We start from the raw sequence: 16,858 nt of genomic DNA on the forward strand, positions 1-16,858 counted from the left end.
AAAATCTGATCTGAATATATTATTGACTCTTGGTCATTATCCATTGAATTTTTAAACTTAGCAGCTGAACTACAGGACTGAATTTCTAGGTCTTCAAACTGGAAGAGATTGAACTATATTGATTGGAAGAGGTTGAACCATATTGATTGGAAGGGATTGAACCATATTGATGGAAAAGGTTGAACACGTGGGAACAATATTCGGTCCAGAAGGGGAGCTGGGAGCAGCTCTCAGCTTATTGCACCCACATCTCCATGGACCTGGGGCCTTTCCTGTCCTTCTAGCCTAGGGGACGCCTAAGGGTGTCCTCACGCTGCAGCCTCTGCTGAGCGGACCTCTAGGTCTCCACCAGCCTCCTCTGCCTGGCCAGCTTCTCCTGTCCTCAGTTCTGAGCTGTCCACCTCATAGTTCTTTCTAGGTTCCCCCTGCATGAACCAAGAGAGGGCTTCTGGTCTCTGTGAAAATACCTGTCCTCAAAAAAACTTTCGAAAACAGGGCTTCCCTGGTGGCGCAGTGGTTGAGAGTCCGCCTGTCGATGCAGGGGACGCGGGTTCGTGCCCGGTCTGGGAAGATCCCACATGCCGCAGAGCGGCTGGGCCTGTGAGCCATGCCCGCTGAGCCTGCACATTCGGAGCCTGTGCTCCACAGTGGGAGAAGCCATAACAGTGAGAGGCCCGCGTATCACCAAAAAAAAAAAAAAATTCCAAAAACAAACTTATGGTTACCGAAGGGGAAAGGGGGTGGGGGAGGGATAAATTAGGAGTTTTGGATTAGCAGATACACACTACTATATATAAAATAGATAAACAACAAGGTCCTACTGTATAGCCCAGGGAACTATATTTAATCTGCTATAATAAGCCATAATAGAAAAGAACATGGTAAGAATATGTATGTACATATATATGAGTGTGAGTGTGTATATATATAACTGAATCACTTTGCTGTATACCTGAAGCACTGTAAGTCAACTATATTTCAATTAAAAATTTCTTTTTCCTAAAAACCTTCCAAAATCAGTCTCCCCTCTCCCCTCACTCTTTCTGTTATTTTCTCTCGTAGAACCCTGCTTGTTTTCCTTCCTACTTGACACAAAGGAATATTTCCTACCCAGTTGTGATCATTACTTGTTTCATCCCTGCTTCTCCCATTTAGATGGAAGCCCATGGGACCACAGATCCATCTTCCAAGCCACATTTTGTCAGAATGTCACCTGTGTTCAGTCACTCAAAACGCTTCATACACTCTACAGTTAAACAGATGGTTCCTTTTAGAGGTACTGGGTTTATATTTTTAAACTATAAAATGTATTTTTGGTTAGACTCCACTGTTTTCCATCAAACCAAACCCCCCAAAAGAAGATTTTTCTTCCTTAATATCAAGCCCTGTAAAATGCTGGTTTTGCTGTAAAGAACTTTTCTGAAGCTTTGTCCTTGTTGCCCTAAACTGTAATACAAAGGGTTGTTTGGGCCCCATGTGTTGTCCCAATATAAGATGCCCATTTTTTTTTTATTGCTTTCTTGATGCAGAAGTTGTCACTCTGCATTTGAGTTGCCTGCGGTTCTCCAGAAATAACGAGAGAAGGAAAGCTTCTAAACCGGTTAGTCCAGTTAAGGCAGTTGAGTGGCTTAAGCCGTTGATATGAGTTTAACCAAGTTAGGAAGTTAGCAAGGCTGCAGGGCTTTCATGGATAATTCCCTTTTTTTTTTTTTTCCCCTTTAACTGTTCACTCTGTCTGCTGGGGATTGTAAATGGGGTCTTTTGTCTTCCCGCAGCTTGGCGAGGTGAGGGCACTGGGAGGCCGGGCTTAGACGTGAGGGCCCTGCTCAGGGCAAGGGGGCCTGAATCCTACCTGGGCTCCCAGCAGAGAGTCGTTCACAGGGTGGCTGTGAAGTTTAACTAAGGTATTACAGGGAGAGCTCCTGCCTTCACACTGCTACCCCAAAACTGGATTCGCCTCTTGGTGGGTGTCCAGCCAGTAGACACAACCAAGCGAAGGGGGTATTACTACTTGCAGCAAGTGAGGAGAACACTGGAGAAGATGCTGCTTCCCAAACACCATCTCCCTGAACAGCACAATTGGGGAAGTTTGAAGCTCAGGGTACGTGCGTATTCATGAAGGGGCTTGAGCAGAGAAGGACTCAGCACAGAATTGGGGGCCAGGGTCGACAGAGTGCAAGCTTTCGTTGATTGAAGTCGGGAGGGTCAACGTCATCATTCCATCCTCCACCTGAGTTGGGGTCTTAGTTCCTGTAGAACTCAAAGACAAAAATTACGTATATCCCTTGAGGAGGAACTAGGACCCTGCTTTATCACTGCACTGTTACTTGACTGCCTTTCCTCTGTTCCTGCATTCCTTTGTTCCCTTAAGATCATTGGCTACTGAGACCTGTTCAAGGGCAAGCATGGTGGCCAGGCTGAGATCACAAAATGGCTTAGGCCAAAATGGCTTCTCTCGTGTCAAGAAAGCCATGCCTGCTTCTCTTTCTCCAGGGACCCCATAACCGATCTGCTTACAAAATCTGTAATATAGAAAGAGTTCAAGGTTTTTATGAACTTGAACATGTCACTTCCCAGTTCTGGTTTCCCTGCCTGGAAAGGGAGGAGAGTGCTGGCATGCCCGCCCTCAGCATCCCCTCCACTCTGAGATTCTTCAGTTCTCTTATTCCACAAACGTATGTAGGATGATAGCCAATTATTTATTGGTTGGTGATGTGTGGCATACACCAGGGATGCCAGTGTACAACTGGACGTTTAAGCTGGACCTCAGACGTGGTGGGAAGTTTGCATTTTCGTTGTTTCCTTCATTGAAGTAGGACACACAGCAAATAAACTGTGGCCTGAAATATGGGAAGTGGAGAGGGTAGTTTTCAGCAGCATCCTGAGTCCTGTCTCTCTGGGAAGACGGTATTGAATCTAAGACGAAGCAAAGAGCATCAGAAGGCCAAGCAAGTGAGTCTGTGGAGGAAGAAGTTGGCAGAGGAATGGAAAAGGGTGTGTGAACTCGGTTAAGAGTGTGTAGGCAAGGAATAAAGACGCAGACGTAGAGAATGGACTTGAGGACACGGGGAGGGGGAAGGGTAAGCTGGGACGAAGTGAGAGAGTGGCATGGACATATATACACGACCAAATGAAAAATATCTAGCTAGTGGGAAGCAGCCGCATAGCACGGGGAGATCAGCTCAGTGCTTTGTGACCACCTAGAGGGGTGGGATAGGGAAGGTGGGAGGAAGACGCAAGAGGGAGGAGATATGAGGATATATGCATATGTATAGCTGATTCACTTTGTTAAACAGCAGAAACTGACGCAAGCTGTTGTAAAGCAATTATACTCCAATAAAGATGTTAAGGAAAAAAAAAAGAGTGTGTAGGCAAGGAAAGGAATTTTCTCTTTACCCTTTTAGGTTCTTGGCTAAGACCACGCCCCCAACTGTAATAAAGGAGAGATTAACAGGAGAAAACAAATAGACATTTAGTAACAAGGATACCTCCTGTGTGCAGGGAGATGCCTAGGCAAGCTGAGTAACTCCCCCCAAAGGCCGAAGCCATCCCCGCACCCTTAAATACCACCTCTAGCTGTGGGAGCCTATCAGGCAAAGCCCAGTAAACAAGGGTATGGCTGTTACGCAGACACAGGTTTAAGGCAGAAACTTCTCAGTTGATAAGAATTTCTAGAGATTTAGTCAACCTCTCCTTCCTGGTAAAAGAGGGAGGCCCCCGACACATGGACTTTTCCCTTATAAAAGTAAATGCTCTGGGGCTTCCCCGGTGGCGCAGTGATTAAGAATCCGTCTGCCAATGCAGGGGACACGGGTTTGATCCCTGGTCCGGGAAGATCACACGTGCCGCGGAGCAGCTAAGCCCGTGCGCCACAGCTACTGAGCCTGTGTGCCACAACTACTGAAGCCTGTGCACCTAGAGACCGTGCTCCGCAACAAGAGAAGCCACCACAGTGAGAAGCCCGCGCACAGCAACCAAGAGCAGCGCCTGCTCCCCGCAACTAGAGGAAGCCTGCGCGCAGCAACAAAGACCCAACACAGCCAAAAGAAAAAGTCAAAGACGTGTCCTCTTCAGGATGGTATGAAGGAGAGGGGACAGGCACAGCTGCCAGCCTCCAAAGTAAGCAGATGGTGGAGAGATTCGTGGGCCAGGAAAAGGGATTCGGATTTGAGATGAATACCAGGGCGCATGAAGTGAGTTGATTCATGTTGGCCGAGGACACTGGCCAATGTCAGGAGACCATGTTGGAGAAGATGGGGGATTTGGAAGATTCAATGGCAAGTGTGCAAATGAAGGATGAAAGTATCTGCCAGCCTGGCACTGGGCTGGTGGCGGGGGACGGGCTGCTCTGAGGTACAGCCTAAGTAAGGTACGGTGGGTGGGCAGGATTTCTGGGATCGTGAGATTTCACTTCTTTAAATTTTGTTGCCAGTTGATTCTCCCATCATCTCTATGACGGCAGGAATGTGAACTGCTTCATGACTTTGTGCCTCTTTGTGCCGGTGCCTAGAACAGGGCTGTGAATTAGATGCTCAGTGTGTTTTCTGAACGCAGGAAAGCATCAGGCTGGTGCTGCCGACCATAAGACGGTCTTTGTTGTTTTGTTTGTTTTCTTTTGGCTTGGTTTTGTGTGTGGGGGGGGGGGGGGTTGGCCACGCCACGAGGCATGCAGGGTCTTAGTTCCCTGACCAGGGATCGAACCCGCGACTCCTGCAGTGGAAGCGCGACGTCTTAACTACTGGACCGCCAGGGAAGTCCTCGTAAGACAGTCTTTAAGAAGGCAGCCGACTTCTGACGTGGAAGGAAAATCAGGACCACATCACACATTCTGGGACTCCTATAAGGAGTGAGAAACTGAATCATGACAGAGGGTTAAAATAAGGTCTGGGGACAGCCCCTCTGATGCCACCCGTCCACCCCACACACGCCTCTGTGTTCCCTTGGTAACCTGCCCTCACCCTGACACCCCCTTACGTCCTTGAATATTTACGTGTCTGGCTCCCCAGTAAACTGCATGCTGTGTGTGCGTATGTCCTGGACAGCTATGTGCTCGCAGTTACCTGAATGCCTGGCACCTCGCTGGCGCTCAGTGAATGTGGGTTGATTCACTCACTCATTATTGTCAGTCATCCAAACTGCTGGGATTGAGAGTGTTTAAAGGGCTTCTGCAATGGTTATTTTATCTCCCCTTGAAAGGTGGTCAGGGCAGGAAGAATTCTCCCCATTTTGCACATGAAGAAGGTGGGACCTGAAGCACTGGGTCACAAACTCTGTACTTTGGTGTCATCCTTGGAGCAGTTAAAAAAATTTGTGATACATGAGTCACAAGAGATTTGGTTTTTGATGGTATGGGATTTTGTCTGGGAGTGAGTGACTCTGTGTGTGTGTGTGTGTGTGTGTGTGTGTATTTAGATCTGCAGGCGTTTCCTATGTTCAGCAAAGTTTAAGAATTGCTGGCCTGTGTCAGTGCTTTGCAAACGTTAACAGGCAGATAAATCACCCGGGATCTACGTACAACGTAGATTCTGAGTCCGCAGGTCTGGGGAGAGACCTAAGAGTCTACATTTCTAACCAGACCCCCGGGTGAGGCTGGAGCTGCCGGTCCACAGACTACACTTTCCATAGCAGCGCCTGGAGATCAGGGAAATTCTAAGCCAAATGCAGAGAAGAGAGAGCACGAAGCGTTCTGGGGACAAGGCAGGGGTGTGCTGTGGCCAAAATATCAGGTACAAAGGTAGACGTATTGTGCCATGAGCCTGAAAGTGACGTTGTGATTGGATGGGCTCGCCCCAGTCCCCTCTTTCCTCTCAGTTTAGCAGATATGTCTCTTCGTGATGGTGCAACCCATTGGATTCCCCAGACCTCTACTTGGAGATAAGCGATAATCTCTCACTTTGCAATCCTTGCTACTTTTGTCGAGCGCTTATGAAATCAAGATGGAATGTCTTTGTTTTCACTGTCTACACTATAAGCTCTTTCAGGGTGGGGCTGTTTTTCAGCTCATCACTCTGTCCTGTGTTTACCGCAGTGTCTGCCATGTCCTAGATGTGGAGACTCCCAGGATGTGACATGGCTTAGCCCTTGAGTCCCAAACATCAAGCCTGGCAGCCTGGAATAGTAGTTAACAGTTCTGCTCCAGTAGGTGGAGAATTCTGGGTGCCAGTACTAGCTTTCCTACTTACTGTCTTAGCCTAAGTTTTCTCATCTGTAAAATGGGGGTAATAACAGTTGCCACTGTTCATGGTGCAAATAAAACGACATGATACACGCCAAGCATTTAGCGCAGTGCCTGCATACGGGAAGAAGCCGATAGACAGCTGCTGAAAATCAACACATCAAAAAAGGGATGCGCGGTATCCTTAATGTTTTCTTTGTGTCTGGCTTTTTAGTCAGGTCTCATAAGGACACGAAGAAATGAATTCCTCATCTCGCCATTACCTCAGCTCCTGGCCCAGGAACACAACTACAGCTCCCCTGCAGGCCACCATCCTCACGTGCTATACAAAAGGACGGCGGAGGAGAAGGTCCAGCGTTGCCATGGCTACCTGAGCTCCAGCGGGAACTCTGCTGCTCACCCCCCAAGTCGCACTCCCCACACATCTTGGAGTCCAGAAAGAAAACATCACCACGGAAGGTTGCAAAAGCAGCATTTTTGTGGACGACGCAAGAAATGTATGTAAGGAAACTTTTTCTTGTTCTGTTCCTCTCTGGGCCCTCGACAGGTTTTCCCAAGTGCCACTGGGTGTGCTGACTTTGCAGGTTAAAATTGGGCTGCACTAAGCCCCCACTGAAATTAATCTTGGAGATGAACCATAAATCATCCCTGTCAGACAAAAACTGGGTGATCATTTTTTTCTAAGTTAAACTAGAAAGATTTATTTTCCTCTTTTAACATCTTTTACTTTTTAGTCGAAGGTCCCAATATTATTCTAGTTTCTGTACCCGTGAGAAAAGGACCCAGTCTTCCAAATGATGAAAGAAATCAGAGGTGAATTCCCAGGTGTGGTTGGGTGTTCCTTTTGAGGATTTGAGGGAAAGACTTCCCAGTTAACAAGAATGCTGGCACCTGATTGGAGGTGGCGATGAAACATAAGGACCCTTGGACTTGGTTTGTGACCCGGGCCCAACCGTCTGCATTTTTCAGACCAGCAGTGTCCAATAGAAGTATAACACCTGCCCCAAATGTAATTTTACATTTTTTAAATCCCACATTAAAAAATGTTTAAGTGGGTAAATTAATATTAATAATATATTTAACACAGTATATACAAAATATCTCAACATGTCATCAATATAATCAATGAAAACAAATTAAAATGAAGTATTTTATATTCTTTTTTCATATTAAGTTTTGGAAATCTATTTATTTAACACTTCGAGAACAATTTCAAATCAGACAATAAATTCTCACTAGAAATACTTCATCTGTATCTCGATTTCATAAAATTTCAAGTTCAAGTTTAAAAGTAGACTTACATAGTCAGACTGTTCCATATATGCTTAAGGTTTTCAACAGCTGAAACAAATATTACTTTTTAAGTGTAAAGCAAAATGAATAAAAATTCAATAAAATTAAAAATTTGGTTCCTTCAGTGGTGCCAGCCCCATTTCAAAGTCTCAGGAGCCGTAAGCAGCACATGACTAGCCAGTTGGACAGAGCGGCCAGGTGATGTCCACGGAGAAGAGGAAGTGGTATCCCTGCCGTGCTGATCAGGAGGAAGATGCAAGACTCTTTCTACCATTTTAATTGGTTTTGGGGATTTGGGTGTAACTGAAACATCCTTTTTAAAGAACATCTATTTGGCATGAATTTATACTAGTAGTGGCGTTAATTAACGATAGTAATGATATTTATAGTGGCAGTGATATGTATTTGATATGAGATGTAAAAGCTAATCTTTAGAGCAACCTTATGGTTGGATATTATACTCTTTTCATTGATGAGGAAACAAACTCACAGTCATTTATCAAAATGGTGTACTTGAGGTTTTAAATCTAACTCTCAATGATTTGATGTTTTAATTTCTCTCTGGGGAGCGTTGACTTCACTATAATGACTATACCAGTTGTTAAAGTATTAAAATATATCTATATTAGTAGTACATACTGTCCTGAGCTTTTCAAATGCATTTTCCTTCCCAGCAACCCTTCGAACTGTCACAGCCCATTAACTAAAGGGGTCGTGCTTAATCCAACGGGTACTTCCGGGTCTCTGCTCAGAGACTGGGGCCAGTATCCATGCCTGTACCTTATCTGTTACAAAGTATTAATTTTAAATATCACTTCTGACTGTGCTGTCTCCCCAGCAGCTAAATTAATATCCGGTCAAAGAGCCCTTATTGACCACTTATTTTGTGCTACATTAAAGTTTGTGTTGATGAAACAAGAACATGGGCAGTGTTCTACAGGATACATATGTCTAAATTTTATTTAGAAAATAATATACAAAGTGTGATAATGAATTCAGAAGCAAAGGATAATGTCTTGTTTCTGCAGTTTCTTAGCAATAAAATAAAATGAGCATTTCCTTCCCACCATACTGATTTTTCTTGACCCACTCTTCCAACTAGAATTGTAGCTTGTTTTCTTTGACTCTTTAGAAGAACATTTTTGAGTTACTGAATCCATCTGTCCATCCATCTGTCCGTCCATCCATCCATCCATCCAACCTTCTTTTGAAAGAATCTCTCTTGACCATAGATTAGGTCCATAGCCCCAGGACAGGTACCAGTGGCATCATTTATCAGGAGATGAGTGAAGTGTTGGTTACATGGTCTCTCTCCTCCCCTTGTTTAGATTTCTGTCTGTCTCCCCTGGATGATCTCTGCTGATAGCTCTCCAAATGCTCTTCTGTTCCTTGTAGATGCCCCTAAGCCTCCCACAGAGGATACCTATCTCATGTTTGATGAATACGGGAGCGCAGGGCGGCCCAGAAGATCAGCTGGAAAGTCACACAAAGGCCTAAACGTGGAAACCCTTGTGGTAGCAGATAAGAAAATGGTGGAAAAGCATGGCAAGGCCAACGTCACCACGTACATTCTCACGGTCATGAACATGGTAAGGGGGATTGTCAGGACCCCAACCCCCTGCCTCTCCAAGATAGCTAAGAATCATGGAATTCCCTCACATGGGTTGAATAGCAGGTGTAGCCACATGATTTTATTGAAAAAAATTAAATTTGGAGGAAATTGGCTTCATACCTACATGTATTTGGTAAAATCAAAACATACATGCTCATATATATGTCTGATCTCCCCTGGCAGTTTTGGAAATTTTCAAATTTTGTTTCTTTCACTTTTGTTTGATTTCAATTTGTTCCAACAGGTTTCCAGCCTCTTTAAAGATGGGACCATTGGAAGTGATATAAACATAGTTGTAGTCAGCCTCATTCTTCTGGAACAAGAACCTGTAAGTGCCAAACCTCATTTACTTCATCATTCATCCTGCCATTCAGAATACACTTATTGAACACCTACTGTGTGCCAACCCATGTCATTGTCATTAGAAGTTCAAATTGGAAAATTTCAAATTACCCTCAAGGAAAGTACAATCTGATAGCGTTGTGCATTTAAATTCTAAAACATCACAAAATAATTATTTATATATAAACAAACAAAATATATATGCAATATATAGTTTTCAATATACGGTGATATCCAATATGATTAAATGTGCATATATAATATGAATACAAAAGTAAAGTATGGATATTACGTTATATAAATATTATGGAAGCTTCACAAGGAAAGTGCATTTGGTAAGAGCTTTAAAAGTTAGCTGGATTTTGTAAGTTGGAGATGCTGGGTAGGTACAAAGGGTATTTTGAAAATATACTGGAAATAAGTCATCTGAAAATTCTGGTGGTAAACCTACTGTCTCCCAAAACCAACCACCTTAGGTACTACAGAAACTGAACAAGGAATATTTAACTGCCCTTGACCTGCTTACAGTGAGATGCAAGACAGAACATATAATAATGTGTTAAGTTGCATGGCGCCTACTGCTTTGTAGCGTTTTGATGTTGAAACTGTATTTTCTGAGGTGGGGATTACCAATACAACTATTTTTAAGTCCCCTGAGGCTTTTCCTCTCCATCTGTAACTCCAGTAATGAATGGACAAAGCAGAGAGTCAGAGACCAGACAAAAATGAACCTAACTGCCCAGGTCTATAGCGCTACAGAGGTTAACAACGTATCAAATTATTCTTAGAATTTTGGAAGGGCAGAAAAGGTGTGTGTTGTTCGGGAGACCCTTCTCTCTAACTTACCACTCACACTTCGCCCGAGGACTCAAAGACAGCAACCTCCTAATTCACTGATAATTAAAGATTTTGCCTAAAAACCCTCAATTTGACCCAAGTCAATAGTTCTGAGAAAACATTTTGATAAAAATTATTTGAAGACTAGGTCCTTTCTTACCCTTTAGAATATTGTGGCTATTTGTTTCTTCATCCATTCAGCGAGCTTTCATTTTATCGGTTGACGGATTGTAACCTATGATGTGCCGAGCCCTTTGGCTGGAAATTTTGACATAGGGGTAAACAAGCTGTGGTCAGTACCGTCCTCATGCTTTGTTGAAGAAGCCATGGAACTTTATCCCCATTAATTAATAATTATGTTCGAAAAGTAATAACCGTTCTATAAATATGGTACCAGCGTGAGATGAACAGAGGTGTTTCTAACTGATGCCAGTTTCTTTGTTGTAGAAACACAGTTGGTCGTAAAGCCCACTACTGAAACTCTGTAGTAACTAGCAATACTGTGAGCATTTACCCAAAATAGTTTTTTTTTTTTTAACACCAGTATGTCCAGCCTTAGCCCAAATGTTTTCCTCTGCTGACCCTTCCCCCAGAAACAAGATACTTCTGTGTTTGCCTGTACAGATGGAATGATGCAACATTCTCATCTCTGTGACAAATTCACACTTTAATTTGTGTGGGTTTCCCATAGGGAGGATTATTGATCAACCATCATGCGGACCAATCTCTGAATAGTTTTTGTCAGTGGCAGTCTGCCCTCATTGGAAAGAATGGGAAGAGGCATGACCACGCCATCTTACTCACGGGATTTGATATCTGTTCCTGGAAGAACGAACCATGTGACACTCTAGGTATGATATGAGCAAATGCTTCATGCACACCCATGTTAGCTAAAAACACAGTCTGGAAACTTTCCATTGGGTGGGTGGCCCTCAGGTTTCTTAATAAGGAGACTTAATCTGCAAATTGTGGAGTATCTTCATTGTACCCTCTGCTGAATATTGTTCTTTTTAACTGAACTCAGTGTGGAATGGGAACCCCTTTACTTTATTCCTGTTGTGTTTTTCTTTAAACCTTTTGATGATCCTTTAGGCATGAGATAAATTGTCATGTAACTACACAAGTTGTAGGTTATTCCATAAGCATCTTGACGGCAGAACTGGATAGCTGAAAAGAATTTGACTGGTCTCCGTGGCATTCAGCTATGCCCCTAGGTAGCACGCTTCTTTTAGAAAGTTACTTGAACTTTGAAGCACTCAGCTCTTCCATATTTGTACAAGACAGTGAATTAGAACTCTATCTTTCACATCTATATTATATTTTCTAGTATAGTCTGTTGCATACAGTAGGAATTCAACAATTTTTTTAAATGAATTGATGCTCATCTAGATCGGGGTGGGCAAATGTTTTCTGTAAAGGGCAAGACAGTAAATATGTTAGGCTTTGCGTGTGTCGCATAAGCTCTGTTGAAACTACTCACTTCAGCTGTATTAGTGAAAAAGACAGTATGTAAACAAGTGAGCATGGCTGTGTTCCAATAAAACTTCCTTTACTAAAACAGGCAGTGGGAACCATATTTTTCAGACACAACTGATAGTCCAGATTGATGGTAAAAATTTGGGGGTACTGAGAAAAGTTTACATGATTTACTCCCATTTTTTCCTCAAAATATATTTTTCCTTGAAGTGCTTTATACTCCTTCATAATATCTTAAAGATAAAAGTAGATTAGACTTTAATGGGCTTCCCTGGTGGCACAATGGTTAAGAATCCACCTGCCAATGCAAGGGACACGGGTTCGAACCCTGGTCCAGGGAGATCCCACATGCCGCGGAGCAACTAAGCCCGTGCGCCACAACTACTGACCCTGTGCTCTAGAGCCCGCGAGCCACGATGACTGAGCCAGCGAGCCACAACTACTGAAGCCCGAGTGCCTAGAGCCCATGCTCTGCAACAAGAGAAGCCACCTCAATGAGAAACCTGCATGCCGCAACTAGAGAAAGCCCGCGCACAGCAACGAAGACCCAACACAGCCAAAAATAAATAAATAAAATAAGTTTGTTTAAAAAAAAAGTAGATTGGACTTTTAGAATTTTTTATATTTTGTATTTTTCAAATTCTCTGTAATTGGTAAAGTAGCAGGATACAAAATTAATGCACAGAAATCTTTGGCATTCCTGTACACTAATGATGAAAAATCTGAAAGTGAAATTAAGAAAACACTCCCATTTACCATTGCAACAAAAAGAATAAAATATCTAGGAATAAACCTACCTAAGGAGACAAAAGACCTGTATGCAGAAAATTATAAGACACTGATGAAAGAAATTAAAGATGATACAGATAGATGGAGAGATATACCACGTTCTTGGATTGGAAGAATCAACATTGTGAAAATGACTCTACTACCCAAAGCAATCTACAGATTCAATGCAATCCCTATCAAACTACCACTGGCATTTTTCACAGAACTAGAACAAAAAATTTCACAATTTGTATGGAAACACAAAAGACCCCCAAATAGCCAAAGCAATCTTGAGAATGAAAAATGGAGCTGGAGGAATCAGGCTCCCTGACTTCAGACTATACTACAAAGCTACAGTAATCAAGACAGTATGGTACTGGCACAAAAACAGAAATATAGATCAATGGAACAGGATAGAAAGCCCAGAGATAAACCCACGCACATATGGTCACCTTATCTTTGATAAAGGAGCAAAGAATATACAGTGGAGAAAAAACCCACGCACATATGGTCACCTTATCTTTGATAAAGGAGGCAAGAATATACAGTGGAGAAAAGACAGCCTCTTCAATAAGTGGTGCTGGGAAAGCTGGACAGGTACATGTAAAAGTATGAGATTAGAACACTCCCTAACACCGTACACAAAAATAAACTCAAAATGGATTAAAGACCTAAATATAAGGCCAGGCACTATCAAACTCTTAGAGGAAAACATAGGCAGAACACTCTATGACATAAATCACAGCAAGATCCTTTTTGACCCACCTCCTAGAGAAATGGAAATAAAAACAAAAATAAACAATTGGGACCTAATGAAACTTAAAAGCGTTTGCACAGCAAAGGAAACCATAAACAAGACCAAAAGACAACCCTCTGAATGGGAGAAAATATTTGCAAATGAAGCAACTGACAAAGGATTAATCTCCAAAATTTACAAGCAGCTCATGCAGCTCAATATCAAAAAAAACAAACAACCCAATCCAAAAATGGGCAGAAGACCTAAGTAGACATTTCTCCAAAGAAGATATACAGATTGCCAAAAAACACATGAAATAATGTTCAATATCATTAATCATTAGAGAAATGCAAATCAAAACTACAATGAGATATCACCTCACACTGGTCAGAATGGCCATCATCAAAAAATCTAGAAACAATAAATGCTGGAGAGGGTGTGGAGAAAAGGGAACCCTCTTGCACTGTTGGTGGGAATGTAAACTGATACAGGCACTATTTAGAACAGTATGGAGGTTCCTGAAAAAACTACAAATAGAACTACCATACGACCCAGCAATCCCACTACTGGGCATATACTCTGAGAAAACCATAATTCAGAAAGAGTCATGTACCAAAATGTTCATTGCAGCTCTATTTACAGTAGCCAGGACTTGGAAGCAACCTAAGTGTCCATCGACAGATGAATGGATAAAGAAGAGGTGGCACGTATATACAATGGAATATTACTCAGCCATAAAAAGAAACGAAATTGGGTCATTTGTAGAGACGTGGATGGACCTAGAGTCTGTCATACAGAGCGAAGTAAGTCAGAAAGAGAAAAAGAAATACCGTATGCTAACACATATATATGGAATCTAAGAAAAAAAAAAAAGATCATGAAGAACCTAGGGGCAGGACAGGAATAAAGACACAGACCTACTAGAGAATGGACTTGAGGATATGGGGAGGGGGAAGGGTAAGCTGTGACAAAGTGAGAGAGTGGCATGGACATATATACACTACCAAACGTAAAATAGATAGCTAGTGGGAAGCAGCCACATAGCACAGGGAAATCAGCTCGGTGGTTTGTGACCACCTAGAGGGGTGGGATAGGGAGGGTGGGAGGGAGGGAGGGAAGAGATATGGGAACATATGTATATGTATAACTGATTCACTTTGTTGTAAAGCAGAAACTAACACACCATTGTAAAGCGATTATACTCCAATAAAGATGTTAAAAAAATTCTCTGTAATGCCTGTATTATGTCCTATAAAATAAGTTTATTTTAATAGTTCGCCATTAATCACAGTCTTCAAAACACGGTGCATGACTGAGAATCAACCGTTTGGGGTATTGTTCCATAGGTTGGGTTTGTATGATGGAGGTGGTATACATTCAGTCATATTCTGAGCTTGGAATTTGCAAAGTGACATTTGATAGCCCAGTGCATTGTTGCTGTTTTGAAGAGGGATTCTGAGAAGAGGTAGTTTTATCAGTCAGTCAGAGACCAAAATATACGGAAAGGCTTGGAGAAACAAGTACAGTCATGTCAGGACATAACCCTAACAACTGGTGTACAAGTCACTTATTTAAAGCAGCATGTCCTATTGCAAAGAACATGGGTGTTGACTTCGAATATGTCTGCACTTAAATCCTGAGTCTAGAGTTTATGACTGTGAGATCTTGCGCAAATTAATTCACCTTTCTGAGCCTCAGTTTCTAATATATAATTATGCACACGTAGATGTACACGAGGCATATAGGACAGTGTATGGTATTTAACTGCCATTTATTTAGCATTGATGATGATGGTGCCATGCACGATGTTTGCCTGCCTATACATTAGGTTTACCAGATGACCCCACTTACATCATAGCAGCAAGGTGGAAGCAGTCAATTCACAAGCATATATTTCATACTCTTGGGTACATATCCTTGTTCTCCTAGTTATGAAGACCCACACTTGGGAAGAAAGGCATTCAACACTATAACGTAGTTCAAGATAAACTCGAGAACAGGCTGGAATGATTTTATAACTGCTCCTAGGAGAAAAATAAAGTTAATCTGCTAACACTCTTTAGGCCTTTCCATGTTATCTGCTTTAGAAAAAAATGAGGGTGCGTCTCTTAGAAAATATACCTCGTTTTCTCTTAGAAAATATACCTTGAGCTTTGATGCTAATACTACCGTTAAGTGACTTTTTTACATAGGTTTAGCTGTCATTTTAGCAATTGTTCTGACCCAAATAATGAGCTTAGATCAGGCATATAAATACCCTGTGACTTGCTATCCATCCTGTATATAAAATGGGAATTACAATACTCATACTGCCTTCATACAGTTGTTAGGAGGGTCAGTTGATGACAATATCTTTTAAAAGCAAGAAAGTATTAAGTCCTACTCTTATCTATTTAGAGAGAACAGAGAGGCGTAAAACACCTTTAGTGTTTTTCTACCAAAAAAAGAAAATACATTAATCCTTTGAACTAAAACTGTACAGAACATTTTGAGGGCATCAGAAATGATCAGGTATCTGTGTGTGTTCCTTTTGAATTTGGGTTTGAAATTGCTCTTTCAACAGGGTTTGCTCCCATCAGTGGGATGTGCAGTAAGTACCGAAGTTGTACCATCAATGAGGACACGGGACTTGGCCTGGCCTTCACCATCGCTCATGAGTCAGGGCACAAGTAAGTGACCCCTTGATACACCACTTTATATGAAAACCAGTTGGGTGATTCATTGACATTCCTCTAATGATTATTATTGACCTGGGTAGAATCAATAGGATAAATCTTGTATAAAGCTTAGAGTAGTACTTGACTCTAAGGAGGGCTCAATCGAAGGCCAGTCATTGTTGAGGCTTTTGATAAGAACATTTGATAGCTACTCAATGGTACATTGTGTGCATAAAGGAACTGCGAGTTATCTAATGGATCCGCTGGTCATTTAGGCATGTGTTTATTTTCTTCCAAGTTTTGCGGCAGTAAAGATACTTTTAGTTCATTATACTACAGAAATAGTCATGGGGACATGTCAATTCCTAGAATGTAATGACATGTTAATTGTTTAAAAACTTTTGTGTATGCTGGATATTCTTTTCCTCGGTGTCCTTGCGTGTCCTTAATATTCTTTTAATTTAATTCTTTTGTGAGAATAGGGTTAGAAAGGAGGAATAAGAAACCTAAGAGTAATGAGATGAATGTATTTTATGAAGCATATAACCTGTACACATACAGTTCTACAGAGAATTTTCACATTATTTAAGCTGTAGCATCTATATTGGAATAAGCATACTGCTTCACAAAATGACTGTCTCAGAGGGTGTATGAGTTTAGGAGTGTATGTATGTGTGTCTTGTATTCAGCATTTATACTGAATGCTCGTTTTCAGAGCATTAGTTAATTTCTGACTTAAAAATAAAAGCAAACGCGATCTGTTTTGCAACTATGATTTATATTTTGCTATTTTGGTATTAGTGTGTCTTGTGAGCTATTTATTATCTTCAGAAAATTTGAATCTTGACCATTACTGTTATCCAACAGTCACCCAGCATTTTATATCTATGCACAACTGCTTTTATAGCAAGATATGAATGAACCAATTTTATTGGAACAGTGGTGCAAAAATGCCCATTAGG

At 41.9% G+C, this 16,858-nt stretch overlaps 1 protein-coding gene across 1 annotated transcript in view; it reads left to right on the forward strand.

The window, feature by feature from the left end:
- Positions 1-16,858, forward strand: part of ADAMTS18 (ADAM metallopeptidase with thrombospondin type 1 motif 18) — a 157,615-nt gene that overhangs the window by 68,439 nt on the left and 72,318 nt on the right. The window contains exons 3-7 of the mRNA XM_079907168.1: positions 6,390-6,672; positions 8,864-9,057; positions 9,325-9,408; positions 10,951-11,110; positions 15,803-15,908. Of these exons, the coding sequence (XP_079763294.1) occupies positions 6,390-6,672; positions 8,864-9,057; positions 9,325-9,408; positions 10,951-11,110; positions 15,803-15,908 (827 nt within the window). The remainder of the gene's footprint in view (positions 1-6,389; positions 6,673-8,863; positions 9,058-9,324; positions 9,409-10,950; positions 11,111-15,802; positions 15,909-16,858) is intronic.

This window comes from Stenella coeruleoalba (assembly GCF_951394435.1).
Source record: "Stenella coeruleoalba genome assembly, chromosome: 20".
Taxonomy (NCBI): Eukaryota; Metazoa; Chordata; class Mammalia; order Artiodactyla; family Delphinidae; genus Stenella; species Stenella coeruleoalba.